Consider the following 19,992-nt stretch of genomic DNA (forward strand, 5'->3'; position numbering starts at 1 on the left):
AACTGAATAGCGAACAGTGCAGACCATGATCAGCCTGCACGGATGTGCAGGCTGATCTTGGTCTGCACTGGTCGCAAAGGCAAAACCAATCGCCGCCAGCAGGTTCATTGAAAACTAGATGATTTTACTTGTTCATAGAGTGTGGAATCCCATTTTAGAGCGAAATAAGGATAAAGGACATATTTTATTGACGTGCGCTCTGGAAGATGGTATGGATGACTTGAAATGTCCCATAGTGTTCTCATCAGCCATTTAATATTTACACATTTATTCCTGTCTTTTCACATTAGGGCCACAAATATAATTTACTGTCAAAATGTGCCCAGAAGGAATGAAAGTCATACAAGTATAGCTCAAATTAAAAATTGTGACACAAAATAAAAGTTAGATGGGCTCTTTCTGCAACATACAGACTGCTTTCTGTCAGTAGAAATGCTTACTATTATAAAGTACTAATCTTTGGTTGCTTATAGCTATAAGCCAAATTGGCTGCCAAATATCCTTTTAGAGCATTTTTAGATTTAGCAGGGCCAGACTTCTTCATTTGTAAAAATTGTTTATCTTTCATCAGCATTTAAAGATTATTGGAGTTGAAATTTTACACCAATAATTTTATGTAGGTGTTAAACAGATAGCTTTTTGTATGATATCAAATGATATCATATAGTTTTTCTGAATATCCTGTTTCAAGCACCATACTGGGTACTAAATCAAGGTTTTATGAGGGATTTTTTGGTGTGTGTGTGTGTGTGTGTTTTTTCAATGTGGTTTCAAGTATTTATTTTGTGGATTGAAAGAAAACAACATTTTTTTACGCAGCACACCGCAGTTTTATTTTAAGGGAATGAGTCAGATACTGTCTGTGCAAAATCACACCAGAGTTGAAGTCATCGCCAAAAACAGAAAATGATTGAATATTTTGTATTTAGAAGCATAATAATAAATGTATTCATTTGTATTATTTTTCTGTCTAAGATATGCAATTGAATATAAGCTAGGGCATAGAAATGATAATACATGATCCACTTCATTTCGGAAAAACGACCTTTCTGACATTTGGGTATATATATAGATCTATATATAACTTTGTATTAATTCAGATTATGTGACAGTATTTTCAGCAGCCAGTTAATCAACCTAATTGCTGTTCTCCATTATTCTTTCCTACTAAACTTATTTTCAGCTCTGTTTCAATAGTAAAATAACAACACATTGGTGCAGGGGTTACGTTGATTCACCACAATGCTAGCGGTCCGAGTTCCATTTCTGGCTGCCAGACTGAGTGCAGAGTACTTAAATTGGTACCGTCTCTAACAGTACGAGCCTTAGACTGGACACTGGGGAGATAAATGAAGGACTCAGTAGAAAATAAGTTTTTCCATTCATTCCAGGAGTATAATTCATACCAGATACTAAAAGACTGAACTAAAGGTCTAGATCATTTTTCATGATGATAACTTTTCATTGTTACAATATCAAACGATACAGACTCATTAATCCTTACACTGCTAAATTTCTAAAATGGACTGGTCCATCATTCAATTTGGGCAGTACCATTTACTATTTGAAGAGGTAATCATAGAAAATTTACCAACTGGATAGCGAACACTGTGCAGACCATTTTCAGTCTACATGGATGTGCAGGCTGATCTTGGTCTGCACTGGTCGCAAAGGCAGAATCACTTGCCACCAGCAGGCTAGAAGTTAAATGCAGACTATCTTTTGTTTAAATAAATTGGCACAGAACAAGTTCCGAAATGGAACAAAAAATTGGAACAGTTGCAGTTTACAAATGATATATTTTCTGCTTATTTTCAGTGTTTTGTCTGGAAGATTTATGAAGTTGTTTGGTTTTAATTAATTACTGCAAAAAAAAACATGGCAACATTACTAAATTACTATGTTGCACAGATTAAAAGAACTTTAGCGGGAAGGTTTTCGGGGAAATGAAATAAAATTGCGCATTAAGTTAAGGCGGATGTGATATGATCTTTCGAGATTAATTTAGTAAGACTGAGAGAGATATTGAGAAAATTTTTATACTGTTTTTACCAAAATTTGTTTTCTACGAAAGTGTTATAATATTAATGACTATAAGAACTTCATTTCTGCAAATAATGGAAAGAAGTACATGCATGAATTTCTGTAATTTTAAAGAGTATCATTTGATAAGATAAAGTTTCGATATTAAATTAGATAATTTGTATAAGATAGCATTCAAAAAGCAGGAGTTGATTTTATTTGGCCTCAGACAATTTTTATATCCCAAAGTCTATCTTTACCAAATATTTAAGACATTTTAAACATTTTCTGTATTGCAAAGTTATGATGTTTTGAAATGCAGTTAGGTTGTACAGCATTCTTTTAATGTGTTTTTAACTACTTTTTGGTTGAAAAATAAATGTGAAAGCTTAATGCAAGCATAATAAGGCAATTTTGTAAAATTAAGGTTTTAAAGTTTAAAAAGAAAATTAATGAAAATGACAAAAATTTTGTGATCTATCTAGTATATTATCTCCATACATAAACGTGTGTCAGAACTGACTAAAACATAATTTTAGAGTGCTTTTGTTGTTTACGAAGTATTAATCAGAAAAGTCATAGATGTGTTCAGTCAAGAACTCATTTTTACTGTGAAGTCCCTTGAAATAAATGTTTTGTATATATACACACTAAATGTATACCTAACTACAGTGAGAGAAAGTACTACTTGGCATTTTTTTAACAACAGTTTTATTAGGAGACAATTTTCTGTGAAAGGTACATTTGTTGAGGATTTTCTACTTTTAATGTTAATATCTTAATTATAATGAAATAGTGTGCATAGTACATATCATTAAAAGGGAGCTGATATTCTTTAAGACTTAGTGTTTCCAAAACGTTTTGAGAGTGTTCATTTCCAAACTGTTGCTTGACATTTGGATACAATATATTCTGTTGTTTTCCTCATTTTCCACCATGAAATAAAGGAAGCTGCTCCATTACACAGAGACATCATAAATAAATCGTAAACTAATGAACAGAGGTAATATTTGCAGAAACATTACTTATTGTACTGTGTTCAGTGTTTGTTAAATGACAGGAAATACTGTTTCAAGTGCCTACTCCATTGGCAGGCTTTCCTTCTCGAGTTTTTATGTTCATGTGAGTCATTTCTTACGAATTCAGGTAATTTTCGGCTTTCTTCATGCCAACACTTCTAAAGCTTCTAAAGTAAGTCGGTTTGACATTTGTGCAAGAAAAAACCTACAAAAGTCTCAGTGATTGGATTTTGATGGAGATATTTCGATATACAGTCTGTCGTGCAGGTGCACAATGTATGTTTCCACGTGAGTCGGTTCTAGTTTCTGGGATATCTTGTATGTACTCCAGGAAAACACGGACAGTATTTGTTCAAGTCAAATGTGATTTTGTACTTAGATATTTTACAATTTTGTATTTAGATATTTTAACTTCCTAGATTGAAAATGGTTTACAATTTTCAACATGTTACTTGGTTAATTTGGAAAAAAAGTATTAGTGAAAATAAAAATATTAGTGAAAATAATAATAAGTACAATTTATAACGATAAAAATTCCCATTGTGTAACCATTCTGCTGGTAATGTTACCATATGGTTATGGCCATTGTTTTTAGACATATTCCTGTAGATTCTGAAGATTATAATGTTTTGTGATAAAAACCAATGAGTGTACAGGAAAAAAAGTCCTTGCTGGCTTTGTTGTCAGGATTTTGCAGAATTTTAATTTAAGTGAAAAGAAATTCCCAAACAGAATTACATACATCTACTTTTCTGACATCTTTTGCCTTGACCCAGGTACTGTCTTCATGCGTGTATTCAAAAATACGCAATAAGTGTCCTTTTGTGTAGTACATATAATAATGTACTTATTAATAAATCACACTAAAGATTTTTGACATAGTGCTGGCATAATTTCACATAATAACAAAGTCCTTCCTGCTTTCTTGATAACCTAATGACAGTGAAGACCAAATTTCTTTGGCAGTGGAAACACAAACAGTTAGACTGAATGTGAATGTGTTTCATGTATTTAAACATGCAAAATAAATGCATATAGTTGCATCGTAAATGAAATATTAATCACTCATTCTTTGTTAAGACGTTTTAAACTTTGATGGGAACATTTAATCATAAATGTATAGTGAACGTTTCATCAAATGACTCAATAAAAACAAGATTGTTTTCTCTTTTCAGACAAACAGATTGCAAGGGGAGATAATCAAGAAATTTGAAGATGACTACGTGAATATGACACACGCTAAAACTCAGCTTCTATTTGTGGAAATATTTAGTGCTAAGCCATAGTTTTTGTTGATTGGTCGATATCTTTTTTGTAAAGAAATTTATCGCCCTGCGGAGGAAATAGTTTTGTTTTTGTTAGTGTATACACCGCAGTTGTGTTCTGTATTTAGTCCATAATTCCAAGTCTTTCATAAATACATTGTTATGGCCATGGTCAATCCGGCAGTACTAAATTTGGCGGCGGCTGCCAATGTTAAAGACTCGCGTTGGTTGACACTTGAAGTGTGCCGTGAGTTTCAAAGAAATAAATGCACTCGAAGTGATACAGAATGTAAGTTTGCACATCCTCCGCCGCATGTAGAAGTACAAAATGGCCGAGTAACAGCTTGCTTTGATTCTATCAAGGTATGTACAAGCAATTTATCACAAGATGACAAATATTTTATTTGCATACTTTTGAGTTAGCAACAATATAAGTCTGTGTACAAGCTGCTCTACTATGAAACTTTGCTGAAAAAAATTTTTCCAGGAGAATTTCAGAAGCAATGGAAAGGAAAATTCCAAACAGTAATCATTTCTGCTAAAAAGAAAAAAAAATCAAATTAAATTTCTCGTTTTTCGGGGCTTTTTTTGGATCTTTTTTAATGAGGTAATTGGCTTTAATTTTTAGTTTAATTTGTATTTTATTAAATGTGTGTGTCTATTACTGTAACAAATTACTGCACAAGTTTACCTCCTAAATTTCATAACCACGTCTAGACCAAAAAAACATATATAAAATGTATAATTTACGAATAAATGGCTGAACTGTATTGCGCAGTACATTAACTTTATGGATTGAATAATTCCCTAGTTGTAACCATTAGTATAAATTTCATTTTCTAGAACTTCTGCCATTGCTGTGATTATTAATTACTCACGTGGTGTTAGATACTGATGAAAATGTTGGACAAAAACTGGTTTAATCATGAGAGGTTATATTTGCTGTGTTAGTATTATTGTAAAAAAAATAATATAAAAAACAGTTATTTATAATAACAGAAAACACTTAGCTGTATAGTAACACATTATACTTAGCGGAACGTGTTTTAAGGCAGATTAGTGTCACAGAGAATGTGTGCGAGGACATTATACTTATTGCAAGGAATTAAGTTGATAGGATATTGTGGTACACTGGTTGTAAAAATATGTTTTTATCTTAAAAAAAAACAACAACAGTTTTTAGCTTTTTTTAGTACTGACTGCATTTTTTCATAAAGAAAATAAAATCACTGTGCAAGAAAACAAGTCACTGTTTATAACTAATGCATGTGATAGTAAGCTGAAGAGTGGTGAATAATGTGAAATAAATCGTGTTATTATACTATTCTAACAGTGTATAAATAAAGAGCAAGATACAGTAGTTTCACGCTGAGTGCCTGATTTGTATTGAGAAATATGCTCATGTTCCGCAGTGGAAATATTGTGCAACTTAAGATGCGCAATATTGCTCCGACAAAAGAAGGAGAGTATACTTCTCAATGCAAAAATGAATTACAATCTTGTTATTACACTCCCATTTGCACTTCTATACATGACATTTTCAATTTGTTCTGCAATAAATTAAAATATATCTACCGCAATGAGAATTTTCAAGAGGAGTTTACATCACAAATAAATTCACGTATGAAATTACACATCTGCATACAAAAATATTGATGTTCAAAGCATTATTTCATTTGTACAGTTAAGTCATAATATACAATATTCTATCACTTGTTGTAGATGCAGATGGGAATTTCCGGCTCTTAGAGGTAACTGTTATGGCTGTAACACGGCAGAGCCTCGTTACCACCTAAACAGTTACCCTCTTATTTGCGAGATAATTCCATCTGTACCTACAAACAGTGAAAAAATCTTATACTCTGCACATACTAAAGATTTTCATTATATATATTTCATGAACTTTTCAATATGGAAGATATGAAGGTAGGTGGGGAAAATGGGACGATATATATAAAAATTTAATGCAGTTAAGCATAATATGTTCTGGGCAATAGTCCTCAAACATTTAAAATAGTGTAGATTATTATTGGACACCCTTTATAAACTTTTAGGGAATGAAATAAACTTTCATCTGCAAATGCAAATTCATGATGTAATTTGGATTAGAGAAATGCGAGGAGCCCATTTACAATATATAAGGCATTCATTTTCATTATAAAGGAGACTACATCCTGTTACACAAAAAAAAAACAGGAATTTAAATGAGAATATGATGAGTAACATGTAGTTTGGATCCATACAAAAATACAGAACATGGAACGGTTCATAGATACATGGAAAAGATTCATGGAACTTCCTTCTGCTTTAAATGTAATTTGCATGATTTATGGATTTGTATGTAAATTTTTGGCACAGATGGTAGTCCTACTGTCTGTTTGAAGGAAATCTTGGAGATTAAAAGTGAAAGCTACTATTTTTAACATGTTTGGCAAATTGAACTGCCAAGCTTTCTACTGCTGATTGTTGAAACTTTGCCTTATTTTCTGAGCTGCCACATGTTTTTTTATTGCAATTTTTTTCTCAGTGGTTGCAAAAATCGTAAAGATATTATTGCATGGAAATATCAAGCGGAGAGAAGTAAGAGTATTTTCAAAGTACGTGTAACCAGTTAATTCGGTTAATTTTTCTCCTTCTTTTCCGAAGGCAATTAACAACTGATCTCAGAATATATAAAAAGATGAAAGTAAAATTTATAGCAATCCAGACAAATTTGCCTGGAATTTTTCTTCAAGGTTAGATGTATAAAACATATCTGTGCAGTTTTTATGCCGTGAAATATTATCGTGCTCTTCAAAGTCAAAAGTTGAAGGACATTCTGAGTAAACCTAATACCATGAGAGTTTGATTCCGCCAATGAGGTGCTGATGATCTTTGTGTTTTCATAATTCACCCTCCGCCTTTATGTGCAGAACCTAGAGAACAAGTTATGTATCCACCACAGAGGGCCATTTCATCCGAATACAGCCTTCAACATACTCTCATCCAAGTTAGTATTTGCTCTTCCCCAGAGGACAACATGATAATTAAGGCACCACATTCCACCATCCAACAAAAAACTAAAGAAATGTGAAATTTACATTGGAAAGAAGTCTGGTATTTAAATGGTTTTTGTTAAATAATTACAGACAGGTTTTTTGCATCTTCAGTTTTGTAATCAAAGAGAATAGGTAATGTTATACTTTACTTCTGTTAATTACATAATACATGATTCAGCAGAACCTTGTTAAAAGTATTGTATGCACTTTGGTTAATTAACTTGTTAATAACTTGTAGACATTGCTGTATGTGAGTTGGTTGATTAACTGGTTAATTACCTACAGACATATCCTGCTTTAAACAGACATGTTAAAAGAATGACACAAAACTGCCGACATTAATGCTGATGTGGATGGATTCCGTATATATTTATTGGGGATGTATGGCCAAAAGAAGGATTGAAGTACCAGAATGATTACACTGACAAGGGCTACTAACAGTAAAAAAAATACTTAGAACCAGGTGTGATATAAATCACCAATTTTTAAAAATGCATTTATAAGACTATCCGCTGGAAGCAAAGAACACATGCAAACAAAATGCTGTTCTTGAGGGGTAATGAAAATCATGACTCCCCTCACACCCCCTAGCAACACAAATCTCGTATCCTCTAGCAACAGAACACTCATGCCCCCTTGCAACAGAACTCTTACACCCCCTAGCAACAGAACTCTCTCACTCCCTAGCAGCAGAACTCAACTCCACCATCCCTAGAATACTCAGCCCCTAGAAACAGAACTGTAAACACCTCCTAACAACAGAACACTCATGCAGCAGAACTCTCAGTCACCTTAGCAACAGAACTATCAACCCCTAGAAACAGAACTGTAACCCCTAGCAACAGATTTTCCAACCTTTAGCAGCAGCAAAACTTGCACATCACCTAGTAACAGAACCCCTAGAAACAGAACTGCTGTTGTGAAGGTAATATATATCTATAAGAATATCCTTTAGAACCAGGAAACTCAACCAGTTGATTATTGTAACTTAGAAAAGTTAATGATTGCAGGCTCAGGATCATTAGTTTTAAAATGCCAGACATATGCATTGTACATGCAGACACTGTGCAGAGGGTTGAAATTTCCGTTTGTCAAGCCAATCCCTCACATATGGAATGAATGAGTTCCACTTTATGATAACAAGGGGAAAAATGAAATATATACCATGTAATCAAAAGTTATTTACAGATTGTAAGATTATGTGGGAACTAAGATATTGTTTATACAGACCCACTTAAAATTTAAAACACATGTCACAAGGAAAAAAAAACGTTTCGGAAATTTACCCTGTGAAACTGCTCCACACACTCAGAGTTATCATAATAGACAAGTTTATTTGAAGTGTTGCACGTTTATAAAGCGGAAATACTGATCATTGTCATTTAAAGTGCATGACGTGTCTTTTTTTTAAAACCTGAAAAGCGCGTTATGAGATCATTTTGGCGGGGAAATATCCTTGGAAACTGAAAATTGCTATTGTAAAATGTATGAATGTGTGTTGAGTCATTTCTATGTTCAAGGAAATTCAGTGTCATTAATTTTACAACAGAAAGTAAAGTGTCAATAAAAGAATACAAAGCCTGTAAACATTTAGTACAAATATAATAAATTCTGATTATGTTAATGGTATAAAGCAAAAAGAAACTGCTTTAAATAAAGAGGCACATTCTGCCATCTTTGTCTACATGTTACAGATAGCACCTTTTTGCAAGTGGCCTCCATGGCCACATGGTTAAGGTTGTTGACTTCAAAACACTTGTCCATCACCAATGTGGGCTTGAAACTTAGCTTGGGGGTGTTATGAAGAATTCTTCATGTGAGGAAGTCATCCAGCTTGCCTATGGTAGGTCAGTGGTTCTACACACCCACCTATCAAATGCCTGAAACAATGCCTGGACTTTCTTGACCATCAAAAGTCTCTGTTATGATCTACATTGTGTTGTTTTTGCTCTACGCAATAAATGTGCATGTACTGAGTTTTATGCCGATTGCTTCTGTTTTTAAAAACAGAAATAAACCTACTGAAGTTTAGTAATGAGTACTAACACTGAATTCCCTAAAGCAAAGTCAAAGGAGCGGTGGGGTGGGGAGGAATGCAATATGTTCATGACAAGATGGCTTTATTCTTCTGGTACGCTCTAAAGACGACAGAGTTTTGCATTCTGCAATGAAAATCCAAAATTATCCATATGAGGTTAATAAATTACATAAACAACTTCAAAGGAAAGCTGCAGATGCTATTTGGCTTATTATCAGAATTACAGAAAACTTTTGGCTGTATCAGGGAACTCAACAAAAAGCGGCATTACAGTTAAGCTTTACAATAACCCCTCAATATGAAAAAGTCTAATAAATGAGTTTTGTCATACATTTCATTATCCTAATGACAATAATTCTGTAAATGGCCTCATGATCAATTATTAATACTATGGGGGAGAGAAATTATTGTAGGCATGTTGATTTCTCTTGTTTGAGTAATAAAGCCGGTCTGTGTGATCTTGTATGGATTTAGGTCCGATTTATATGGTGCAGATATTTGCATTGAAAGGTCACCTAATTTATTTGTTTGAGTTGCTTTTTCAGTATTTACATTATTTTTATGCAGTAAATCTGATCCGGCACACCTCTTGCCAGAACTAACTGATGAAGTTATTTACAACTTCCTCACATGAAATAGGAATTCAAGGCCACAAGTAAATATTTAATCGAATAGGAGTTTGGTACTCAACAGTAAGAAGTGACTGTCTTAGGGGATTCAGGTTAAAACTAGGGCAGATGAATATTTCTTTGGAACATCAGTCTTGTTCATTAGAATTATATTCAAGACTGACTACAATGCCACTTGATGAAAGCTAGTAGAACTTACTGCATCATCAGTAGCAGGGAAAAGGTGTAACAACTACAGATATATATATATACCCCCCCCCCCCCCAGGTTTTCTAAATGCTGAGTGTGCATGCAAAAGTGGTACTTAAATAATCTTTCTTTACCAACCTTTCTTCATTAACTTATATATATATAACAGTATAAGATGAAGCTTACCACCTTTTTCTTGAGCTTAAGGCAGTCACTCCTCTAAAAAAGTACTTCTGGTTCTATAATCCCATTGAAACCATTGTCAGAATATGTTTGCTAGACTGAAAATGAAGAACTCAATTTTTATGATGTATTAATTTGTCTACAGTGTCCCAGTGGATGGTTTAAATGGCTACCTTCACAACTGATATGAACACATTATATTTAGTGGTGGCAGTCTAGTGTTCATTGCATAAAAACGCATTAGGTCGCCATTATTAATTCATAGAAATGCTTTTACCGGAATAGCTAAAATATGTCAAAAACAAAAAGCTATCGGGTAGTGCATAATGTAATGTCTGTCATTTCCGTATTTAATACATTTAAAAGACATGTTGCATGCGCAATCCATTTGGTATATTACATTTCATTGTTAGGGACAACAGAAGTGGCTGGCTGTGAAATGCACTTTCCTTCTGATCTGAAGATTTCAATTTTGCTCTAAAGAGAATCTTTTAAAACCAAATGATAATTATCTATCATTTTTAGCTCACCTGTCACAAAGTGACAAGGTGAGCTTTTGTGATCACGCGGTGTCCGTCGTCCGTCGTCCGTCCGTGCGTCCGTGCGTACGTGCGTCCGTAAACTTTTGCTTGTGACCACTCTAGAGGTCACATTTTTCATGGGATCTTTATGAAAGTTGGTCAGAATGTTCATCTTGATGATATCTAGGTCAAGTTCGAAACTGGGTCACGTGCCATCAAAAACTAGGTCAGTAGGTCTAAAAATAGAAAAACCTTGTGACCTCTCTAGAGGCCATATATTTCATAAGATCTTCATGAAAATTGGTCAGAATGTTCACCTTGATGATATCTAGGTCAAGTTTGAAACTGGATCACATGGGTTCAAAAACTAGGTCAGTAGGTCTAAAAATAGAAAAACCTTGTGACCTCTCTAGAGGCCATATTTTTCATGAGATCTTCATGAATATTGGTCAGAATGTTTACCTTGATGATATCTAGGTCAAGTTCGAAACTCGGTCACGTAGGGTCAAAAACTAGGTCATTAGGTCTAAAAATAGAAAAACCTTGTGACCTCTCTAGAGGCCATATTTCTCAATGGATCTTCATGAAAATTGGCCAGAATGTTCACCTTGATGATATCTAGATCAAGTTCGAAACTGGGTCACGTGGGGTTAAAAACTAGGTCAGTAGATCTAAAAATAGAAAAACCTTGTGACCTCTCTAGAGGCCATATTTTTCATGAGATCTTCATGAATATTGGTCAGAATGTTCACCTTGATGATATCTAGATCAAGTTCGAAACTGGGTCATGTGCGGTCAAAAACTAGGTCAGTAGATCTAAAAATAGAAAAACCTTGTGACCTCTCTAGAGGCCATATTTCTCAATGGATCTTCATGAAAATTGGTCAGAATGTTCACCTTGATGATATCTAGGTCAAGTTCGAAACTGGGTCACGTGCGGTCAAAAACTAGGTCAGTAGGTCTAAAAATAGGAAAACCGTGTGACCACTCTAGAGGCGATATTTTTCAATGGATCTTCATGAAAATTGGTAAGAGTGTTTACCTTGAAGATATCTAGGTCAAGTTCGAAACTGGGTCACGTGGGGTTAAAAACTAGGTCAGTAGATCTAAAAATAGAAAAACCTTGTGGCCTCTCTAGAGGCCATATTTTTCATGAGATCTTCATGAATATTGGTCAGAATGTTTACCTTGATGATATCTAAGTCAAGTTCAAAACTGGGTCACGTGGGGTCAAAAACTAGGTCAGTAGGTCTAAAAATAGAAAAAACCTTGTGACCTCTCTAGAGGCCATATTTCTCAACGGATCTTCATGAAAATTGGTGAGAATGTTCAGCTTGATGATATCTAGGTCAGGTTCGTAACTGGGTCATGTGCGGTCAAAAACTAGGTCAGTAGGTCGAAAAATAGAAAAACCTTGTGACCTCTCTAGAGGCCATATTTTTCACGAGATCTTCATGAAAATTGGTGAGAATGTTCACCTTGATGATATCTAGGTCAAGTTTAAAAGTGGGTCACGTGCCTTCAAAAACTAGGTCATTAGGTCAAATAATAGAAAAACCTTGTGACCTCTCTAGAGGCCATATTTTTCAATGGATCTTCATGAAAATTGGTCAGAATTTTTTTTCTTGATGATATCTAGGTCACATGTGCTCAAAAACTAGGTCACTATGTCAACTAATAGAAATAACGACGTCATACTCAGTTCAACACTGGGTCATGTGGGGATAGGTGAGCGATTCAGGACCATCATGGTCCTCTTGTTTCCATATTATTGCACCTATTGATTTTAAAAAATGCGTAAAAGGAATTTCCCAGGCCCCTAAGTTTTGCTGCCAAAAATGTCCATCTTTGTGGGGTTAAAAAAAAATTTTAGTTGGAGAATTTTCATCTGGAATTTTTATGTAAAGGAAAGCAATAAGGAGAAGATATTCTTCATTATTTTTCCGCTGAAAAATATGTAAACATTCAGATGACTGCAAAAAAAGTGCTTCTCTTTGCATTTTTAGCCCAGTTTTGAGCTAAAGTAAAGTCTGCATTACTGTTGCCTATTGATTAGAAGGAGCTTTAATGGCAGACAAGTCGGCATATAACTTTACCCCTACCCTGCAGACAAGTAAATATTGAATATTTACTTTGTAAACAGTTCCTGTTAGTCTAACAAATGACCTATGACCTAGCACTTCCTTTTACAGACTGGATCTAGTGATAATTCACTGATTTAATAAATCAGATTTCTGTTGACAAATGTTGAACCAGTCTGACAAGAGAACTGCTAATCAAACAAAGCAGATTTTTTTTATTGGTTTTGGTGTGTGAACATGAAATTTATGAAATTAATAATCATACAACCTACTTTAAAAAAAGATCGCAATCGCTGAACCATATTTGGTAAATGTTTTAATTATACTTCTGTATCAGTCACTGGAGAGAATGAGATGATAAAAGACCTGTCTACACATAGAAAGCGCCTAGAGGTAGAGTGCCTGCTTAGAGTGCTGGAGGTCGTGGGTTTTATCCCTGGCCATATCATACCAAAGATGTAAAAAAAATGGTACTAGTGGCTTCCTCGCTTGGCGCTCAGCATTAAGAGGATAGTGCTAGGACTGGTCAGCACGGTGTCACTATAATGTGACTGGGTGGGATATCAATGGAATATCATGCCATAGACATATGACATTGTCATATGTCTATGGCATGATATTCCAGTGAGGCAGCACTATAAAATTGGGCATTGTGCTCACTGCTACAAGTAGACACTGTAACTTATAATATGACTGAAAAATTGTTGAAAAAGACATTAAACTGGAATGCACACACACACACACACACACACACACCAATGTACAATTTAGTAAAAATTGTGGTGCAAGTATTTTAATGATATAGGAGAATGAAATCCTACACAAACATGTATCAGTGCACCATTGAATATGTTTGAAAAGTGTATAAGGAGGTATGTGATGTACTGGAAAGATGAAGGAGGTTGCAAGGTTCACAGTTGTTGTCAAAAAGAACGTTCCAATCATCATGTACGATGTTGTTGTTGAATTTAGGTGATCCAGTTGGAAAAGAAAGACATATTGTCTTGGCGAGTCCTTTGTTTGAAAAAAAAAAATCAGAATGTAATTATAATTTTTACAGCTGTGAGGCATTTAACATTTTATAGTTGATTTTATAAGACTTTACATATCTCAAATTTACTCTATGCAAGCATATTGATTCTTTATCTGTATTGTCAAGATGGCACCAATTTATCATTCCATTGTTTCACATTGTCTCAATATTTAAAACTCAGTGATTGATATTTTTGCCTAACTTTTGTGTCCATTGTCTATGGCAAACCCGCGTGAGAACTAGTTAATTTTAATCAACACTTCATAGCAATTTGGAGGTAGTTTATCTATTCAAGATCCTATCAGTTAACTCCATTTAATTGATTGAATGGTATTAGGTCATTCAGGGGCGTATATAAAAATAAAATGAATGCTTATGTGATAAAAAGCATATTCTTGATAAAAAAGATTTTCGTTTATGATCAAATACATAAATTATGTTCTAAATAGCCCAGTAGCTAGCCCAGTTAGTTCAGGTCAAGGTCAGAACTAAACCTGAGTTGAGCTGAAAGTATGATAACAAACACTTGAAGTAATAGTGTTCTATAACTAATCAGAAAATAAAGTCTTTTAAATAACTGCTTACCTTCCAAACAAACAAATAAATCAAGGGAATGAAGGCCAGATTCAAGATGTTGTTTTTTTTTCTTTATTTGGACATTGCCTCATTAGTGTCTCAAGGAGACAATCTATTTATACTTGACATTTTATGAACAACTAACATTACATACAGACATAAAACACAGCACATGATGTCGACATTAAAGACAAAATACCTGAGATCATGTTGCCTTGCTAATTAGTTGCTTTATATATATATATACCAGTATATATGTACTCTACAAGCTGCCAAAATAGTAATCTAGCAGTTATGTATAATTCTGACATATTTTGGGCACATATTTTTCTGCAAGACTTGTTTAATATATATGTAGTAACATTTACAGGAGTTAGTTGCATTGAGGTTTTGGATGTGGCCAGTTCACGGGTACTAAACTGTGCCTGCTGTACCGTCTTCGCTGATGAGGATGAAGGTACTTCGCTTCCAGTATCGCTTATTTTTCCGTTCATTTCTAGGGAATTGATGATTTGCCACTAATTTAAGCATGGATGTATAGGTAAGTTACAGCTACACCCGACTACATTCCCTGATTTTCAAAAAATGCTCCCTTCAGTAAAAAATTGACAAAGATGAAAAAATCACTCACCGATCTCGCTCATTTTGTCAACATTGGCAAGGTACCTGCCGTACCGGAAGCGAAGAACCTTCATTCCCCATAGGCACAGACAGTACCGCAGGCACAGTTTAGTACCCGGGCAGTTGAATCTGTATTCCTAGTATTACACAATCTAATAAAGTAACTAAAAATAGACCTCTCAATTTGAAACCTCTCAAAAGCAATGACTTGAGTACAACAAATTTCAGACCACTCACTTGTACAACAATTTTAGAAGTACATCAGACAAATAGCAGACCCCTCTCTACTGAAACATTAAAAAATATATGATTGTCTTGTGTGAAAAGTCTTTACAATTTCCCTTCACCTGTTCTTTGAGTAGACTTGTGTATGTTTCAATGCTGCCAAGATATGTCAGTGTCCACTAGCATCAGACATAAGGTCAGTGACCACTATTTGGAATATCAGCAAACTCGGATTATCAGATACAAGTTCAGATTTTATCTATTGATACAGGTCAGTATTACTGAAGTCATTATTCATTTCCAATCTTGGTCTGTATTTTGATTAGTAATTTGTTATTTCCAATCTAGGTTAGTTGGTCATTCCAGGAGGAATATTTAATTGGTTAATTAATGTGTACTGACCTATCAGCAGGACCCAAATTAGGGGTTCATAATTTCCTTGTAACTTTATTAGAGAATGACCACTACCAGACTGTTGGAGGTCACAGACCACTAAATAACAGTTCAGACTAGAACCCACTGTTGATATTGACCCTTAGCCTGCTAAATTTCTAAAATGGACTGGTCCATCATTCAATTTGGGCAATACCATTTATTATTCAAAGGGGTGTTCACTGAAAATTTACTGACTGAATAGCGAACAGTGCAGACCATGATCAGACTGCATGGATGTGCAGGCTGATCTTGGTCTGCACTGGTCGCAAAGGCAGATACAATTGCCGCCAGCAGGCTAAAGGTTAATAAGTTTTTAACAAAATCAAACTTCTCTTTTTCTGGTATTTTATTGTGATCAAAGCCCACTAAAGGTACATCCTGATCAATCATTTTTTTTTGTAACTGATAACTGAATGGGGCAGAACTTGTGGCGGCTACATCACTACAGCAATGTAAGGGAATATTACGTGACTGGAATTTCTATCAGATTTCTTTCATTTAAGATTTATAAAATTATGACAGCAATCCTAGTAATGAATTCAACAGATGAGAAGACTTTTGAAGTAAAGTCAAAGGCGGCAACAAACAGCTAATAACACAAGTAATTGACCTTAAGGGAACAGAATGCATCAATATTACAGATAAAAATCACTACACCATACTTACTGTAATGGATGCCCGGAGGATATTTTATCATACCAGCGTTAAAAATATAAAAAAAATCTTAAAATATTAAAAGTAATAGATCATGTTTGAACTAGAAGAAATATGTATTATAGTTGTCAATACTTGAGTTTTCATCTAGTTACCTCTGCTTTCTGTTGATGTCATTTCAGTGTAGAAGTATGTTGTGTAGTTGTAAAGTTCCGATTGATAAATGTATAGTATTGAGAAGAGTCAAAATAATTTCAATAAAAATTTGAATATTTTTTTTTCAAGAGAATGTATGTAATGTTTATATGAAGTGGCTGAGTACTTTTAAGCATTGATACAGAAATCTGTTTTCTATTAACCCACTTACAATTAAGTCTACGTGGAAACATAAAAAGTTACCACAAACTTAAGCAGAAAACCATTACAGGCATATTTCATACATTCATGTTTTTGATTAACCGAATTTCACGTCAAAAGGGAAGTAACCCTGATACTGATTAAGGTCTTCAAAATAGAAGCAGTAAGGTTTTCATATTACTATGTATTTAGGTTTTATTTTATAGAAAAACAAAAATGTGTGCTTTTAGTGTCAATGTATTAATTCAAGATCAAAAGTGCATTAGATATAAAAAACAGAAACTTGAGTGTATGGTGCTTTAAGTTAGGCAAAAATGGTATTATAGATCTAGTCAATAATGTAATAATATAGACGACAGATTTTTATTTTTCTGTCTGCAACATCAATCACATGCTGTAATTGGAAATGTTAAGCTTCAGAGCATGCCTTTTTTAGCAGCCAGAGTCGCGAGGAAGATGCACAGTCTTGGCAAGTATCATAATTTATAATCCATAAAAACTGTAAATGTCTATATATTGCTTGACATTTCTCAAGAGTAAAATGGACATGCAAATGAAAATGAAAATGATTTTCAAACGTTTTTTTGCCTGAAAGCATGTTGCTCAGTGTTTTTGAAAAAATAATGTCATTTTTGAAATGAACGAAAAAAAAAAAGTTTGGATCTTTAATAATTATGTCTCCCACCACACAGTGGTGTGGGAGACATATTGATTTACTCCAGTCTGTGTGTCTGTCACAAAGCTTGTCCGCACTCTTTAAGTCGAACATTTCTCATCCGATTTTCACCGAACTTGAACAAAATGTGTTTGATCATAAGACCTTGGCCAGGTTCGATAACTAGCCAAATCAGTCCAGGCTTTGGAGTTATGGCCCTTGAATTACAAAAATGGTCTTTTTACTCATTGTCCGCACTCGAATTCGAAATTTTCTCATCCAATCTTCACCAAACTATAACAAAATGTGTTTGACCATGAGACCTCGGCCAAGTTCGATAAATAGCCAAATGGTCCAGGCATTTTGGAGTTACGGCCCTTGAATTATCGAAAAATTGGTCTTTTTACTCTGTTCGCACTCTTAATCAACATTTCTCATCCGATCTTCATCAAACTTGAACAAAATGTGTTTGACCATGAGACTCGGCCAAGTTCGATAAATAGCCAAATCGGTCCAGGCATTTTGGAGTTACGGCCCTTGAATTATCGAAAAATCGGCCTTTTTACTCTTGTCCGCACTCTAAGTCGAACATTTCTCATCCGATCTTCACAAACTTGAACAAAATGTGTTTGGCCATAGACTTGGCCAAGTTCGATAACTAGCCAATCGGTCCCAGGCATTTTGAGTTTACAGCCCATTGAATTACGGGAAAAATCCGTCTGTTTACTCTTGTCCGCTCTCTAAGTCGAACATTTCTCATCTGATCTTCACCAAACTTGAACAAAATGTGTTTGGCCATAAGACCTTACCCAAGTTCGATAACTAGCCAGATCCGTCCAGGCACTTTTGATTTATGGCCCTTGAATTACTGATTGGATCCACTCATCCAGACCATCTAATTGGATCCACTCATCTAAAACATCTAGCGGAACTAGCATTTTTCATAGGGGCAGTTGTTAGTTATCGGTAACGCAAAAACTTTTTAATGCATCCTGAAGAGGAAGCATAAAATTATAGGCATCTCTGTCCTGTAATTATTGTCTGGAGTATTTTTCAGCAACTGTAGGCTGGAATTTAGCGAAACTTTATAGGAAGCTTCGCTGCCATGAGGAGATGTGCATATTATCTTCATGTTTCGGTCTGGTGATTTTCAATGAGTTATTGCCCTTTGATTATTAACTATTAGTATACTATAGTACCATTTCTTGTATTTCTTGTCTGGAGTATTTCTCAGCAACCACTGGCTGGAATTTAGTGAACTTTCACTGGAAGTAAAAATTCCCTCCCAAGCGGAGATGCACACATATCTTGTGCACTGTTTTTCTCAACAACTACTAGCTGGTATCTGAAGAAACTTCTTTTGAAGCTTCACTATGAAGACTGGGTACATGCCCAGTCAATGAAGTCCGCTTTTGTGCTTTTAATATGCAATAATCATATTTCGGGGAGCAATCCACTCAGGTTTCACCGCTAATTTCTGGTTATTAGATTATATAGCATTTATTTTCTTCAAAACATTTTTTGTCTGTATTGAAATACTTCAAGAAACACTGGAGACCAGTAAATTCTCTTGTCAGAAACAAATTTTACCCTCGTATTTGATTTTTAGCTTTTTGTCTGCTTGCTTATTTAAATGAGGGTTTCAGAAGATGTTTTTGAAGCATTGATTTGTGTCTGTCTGCTAGAATAACATGACCAAATTCTTCAGAGGCTATTTAATCAACCAGTAGATTTGTCTGATATTTTTTCTCATTAAATATTATATATAAATATGATATTCTGTCTGTATTTGTGCAGAAGTAGCAAAAGTACTTTTCCTTGTGCTTTATTTAAGGATTCTGTACATTCTGTACTAGAAAGCAATGTATTTTATAAATGGCACTCTCCTCTTAAGTGTGAATAAAAAATAAAAGTTGCCTTACATAGTAACATACGGAAGTATTTAAATGATTAAACATATTCGACAGTTTTGACAATGGTGCAGATGTATGAAACATTCTAATATGCAAAATACTGCACATTTCCTTTAAATCATGGCAATATATCACATCATCATACTTGCCATACAGGTGAGGAGAAAGGAAGATTTGATCCTTAAATATTAGACATTTTTGAATAGGAAGAGTGAAACACTTGGTTCATTCAAAATCGAAATAATTAAAATATAGCAGGACCAATTTGTAATATATCACAACACTAAATGTGTAAAATTTTGCAGGTGTATCACCTGTTTAAATTCTGTTGTAATATAGGAACACATGGTTCTCTTAACTGAATGATGTTCTAAAAACAATCAAAGTTTTATGTGTTCTAAAAATATCTGCACCCAATTGAAAAAATGTGTTTAATTAAATTACTTTAAAATTTTATGGCAGGAAAAAGTGTCTGTGAAATAGATTAATTGACGGTTTAGATTAATGCCCTGATTAAATATTTAGTATAAATGTTCCA

At 34.3% G+C, this 19,992-nt stretch overlaps 1 protein-coding gene across 24 annotated transcripts in view; it reads left to right on the plus strand.

The window, feature by feature from the left end:
• The window catches only part of LOC123554767 (muscleblind-like protein 3), a 204,864-nt gene that overhangs the window by 122,623 nt on the left and 62,249 nt on the right, over positions 1-19,992 (plus strand). For all 24 annotated transcript variants that reach the window (XR_008371638.1, XM_053547748.1, XM_045345091.2 and 21 more), the window contains one exon: positions 4,217-4,669. Coding sequence is in view for 23 of the 24 variants with exons in the window: in XM_053547748.1 (XP_053403723.1) it covers positions 4,469-4,669 (201 nt within the window). In the remaining variant the exon portion in view is untranslated. The remainder of the gene's footprint in view (positions 1-4,216; positions 4,670-19,992) is intronic.

Source organism: Mercenaria mercenaria, chromosome 7 (genome assembly GCF_021730395.1).
Source record: "Mercenaria mercenaria strain notata chromosome 7, MADL_Memer_1, whole genome shotgun sequence".
Lineage (NCBI taxonomy): Eukaryota > Metazoa > Mollusca > Bivalvia > Venerida > Veneridae > Mercenaria > Mercenaria mercenaria.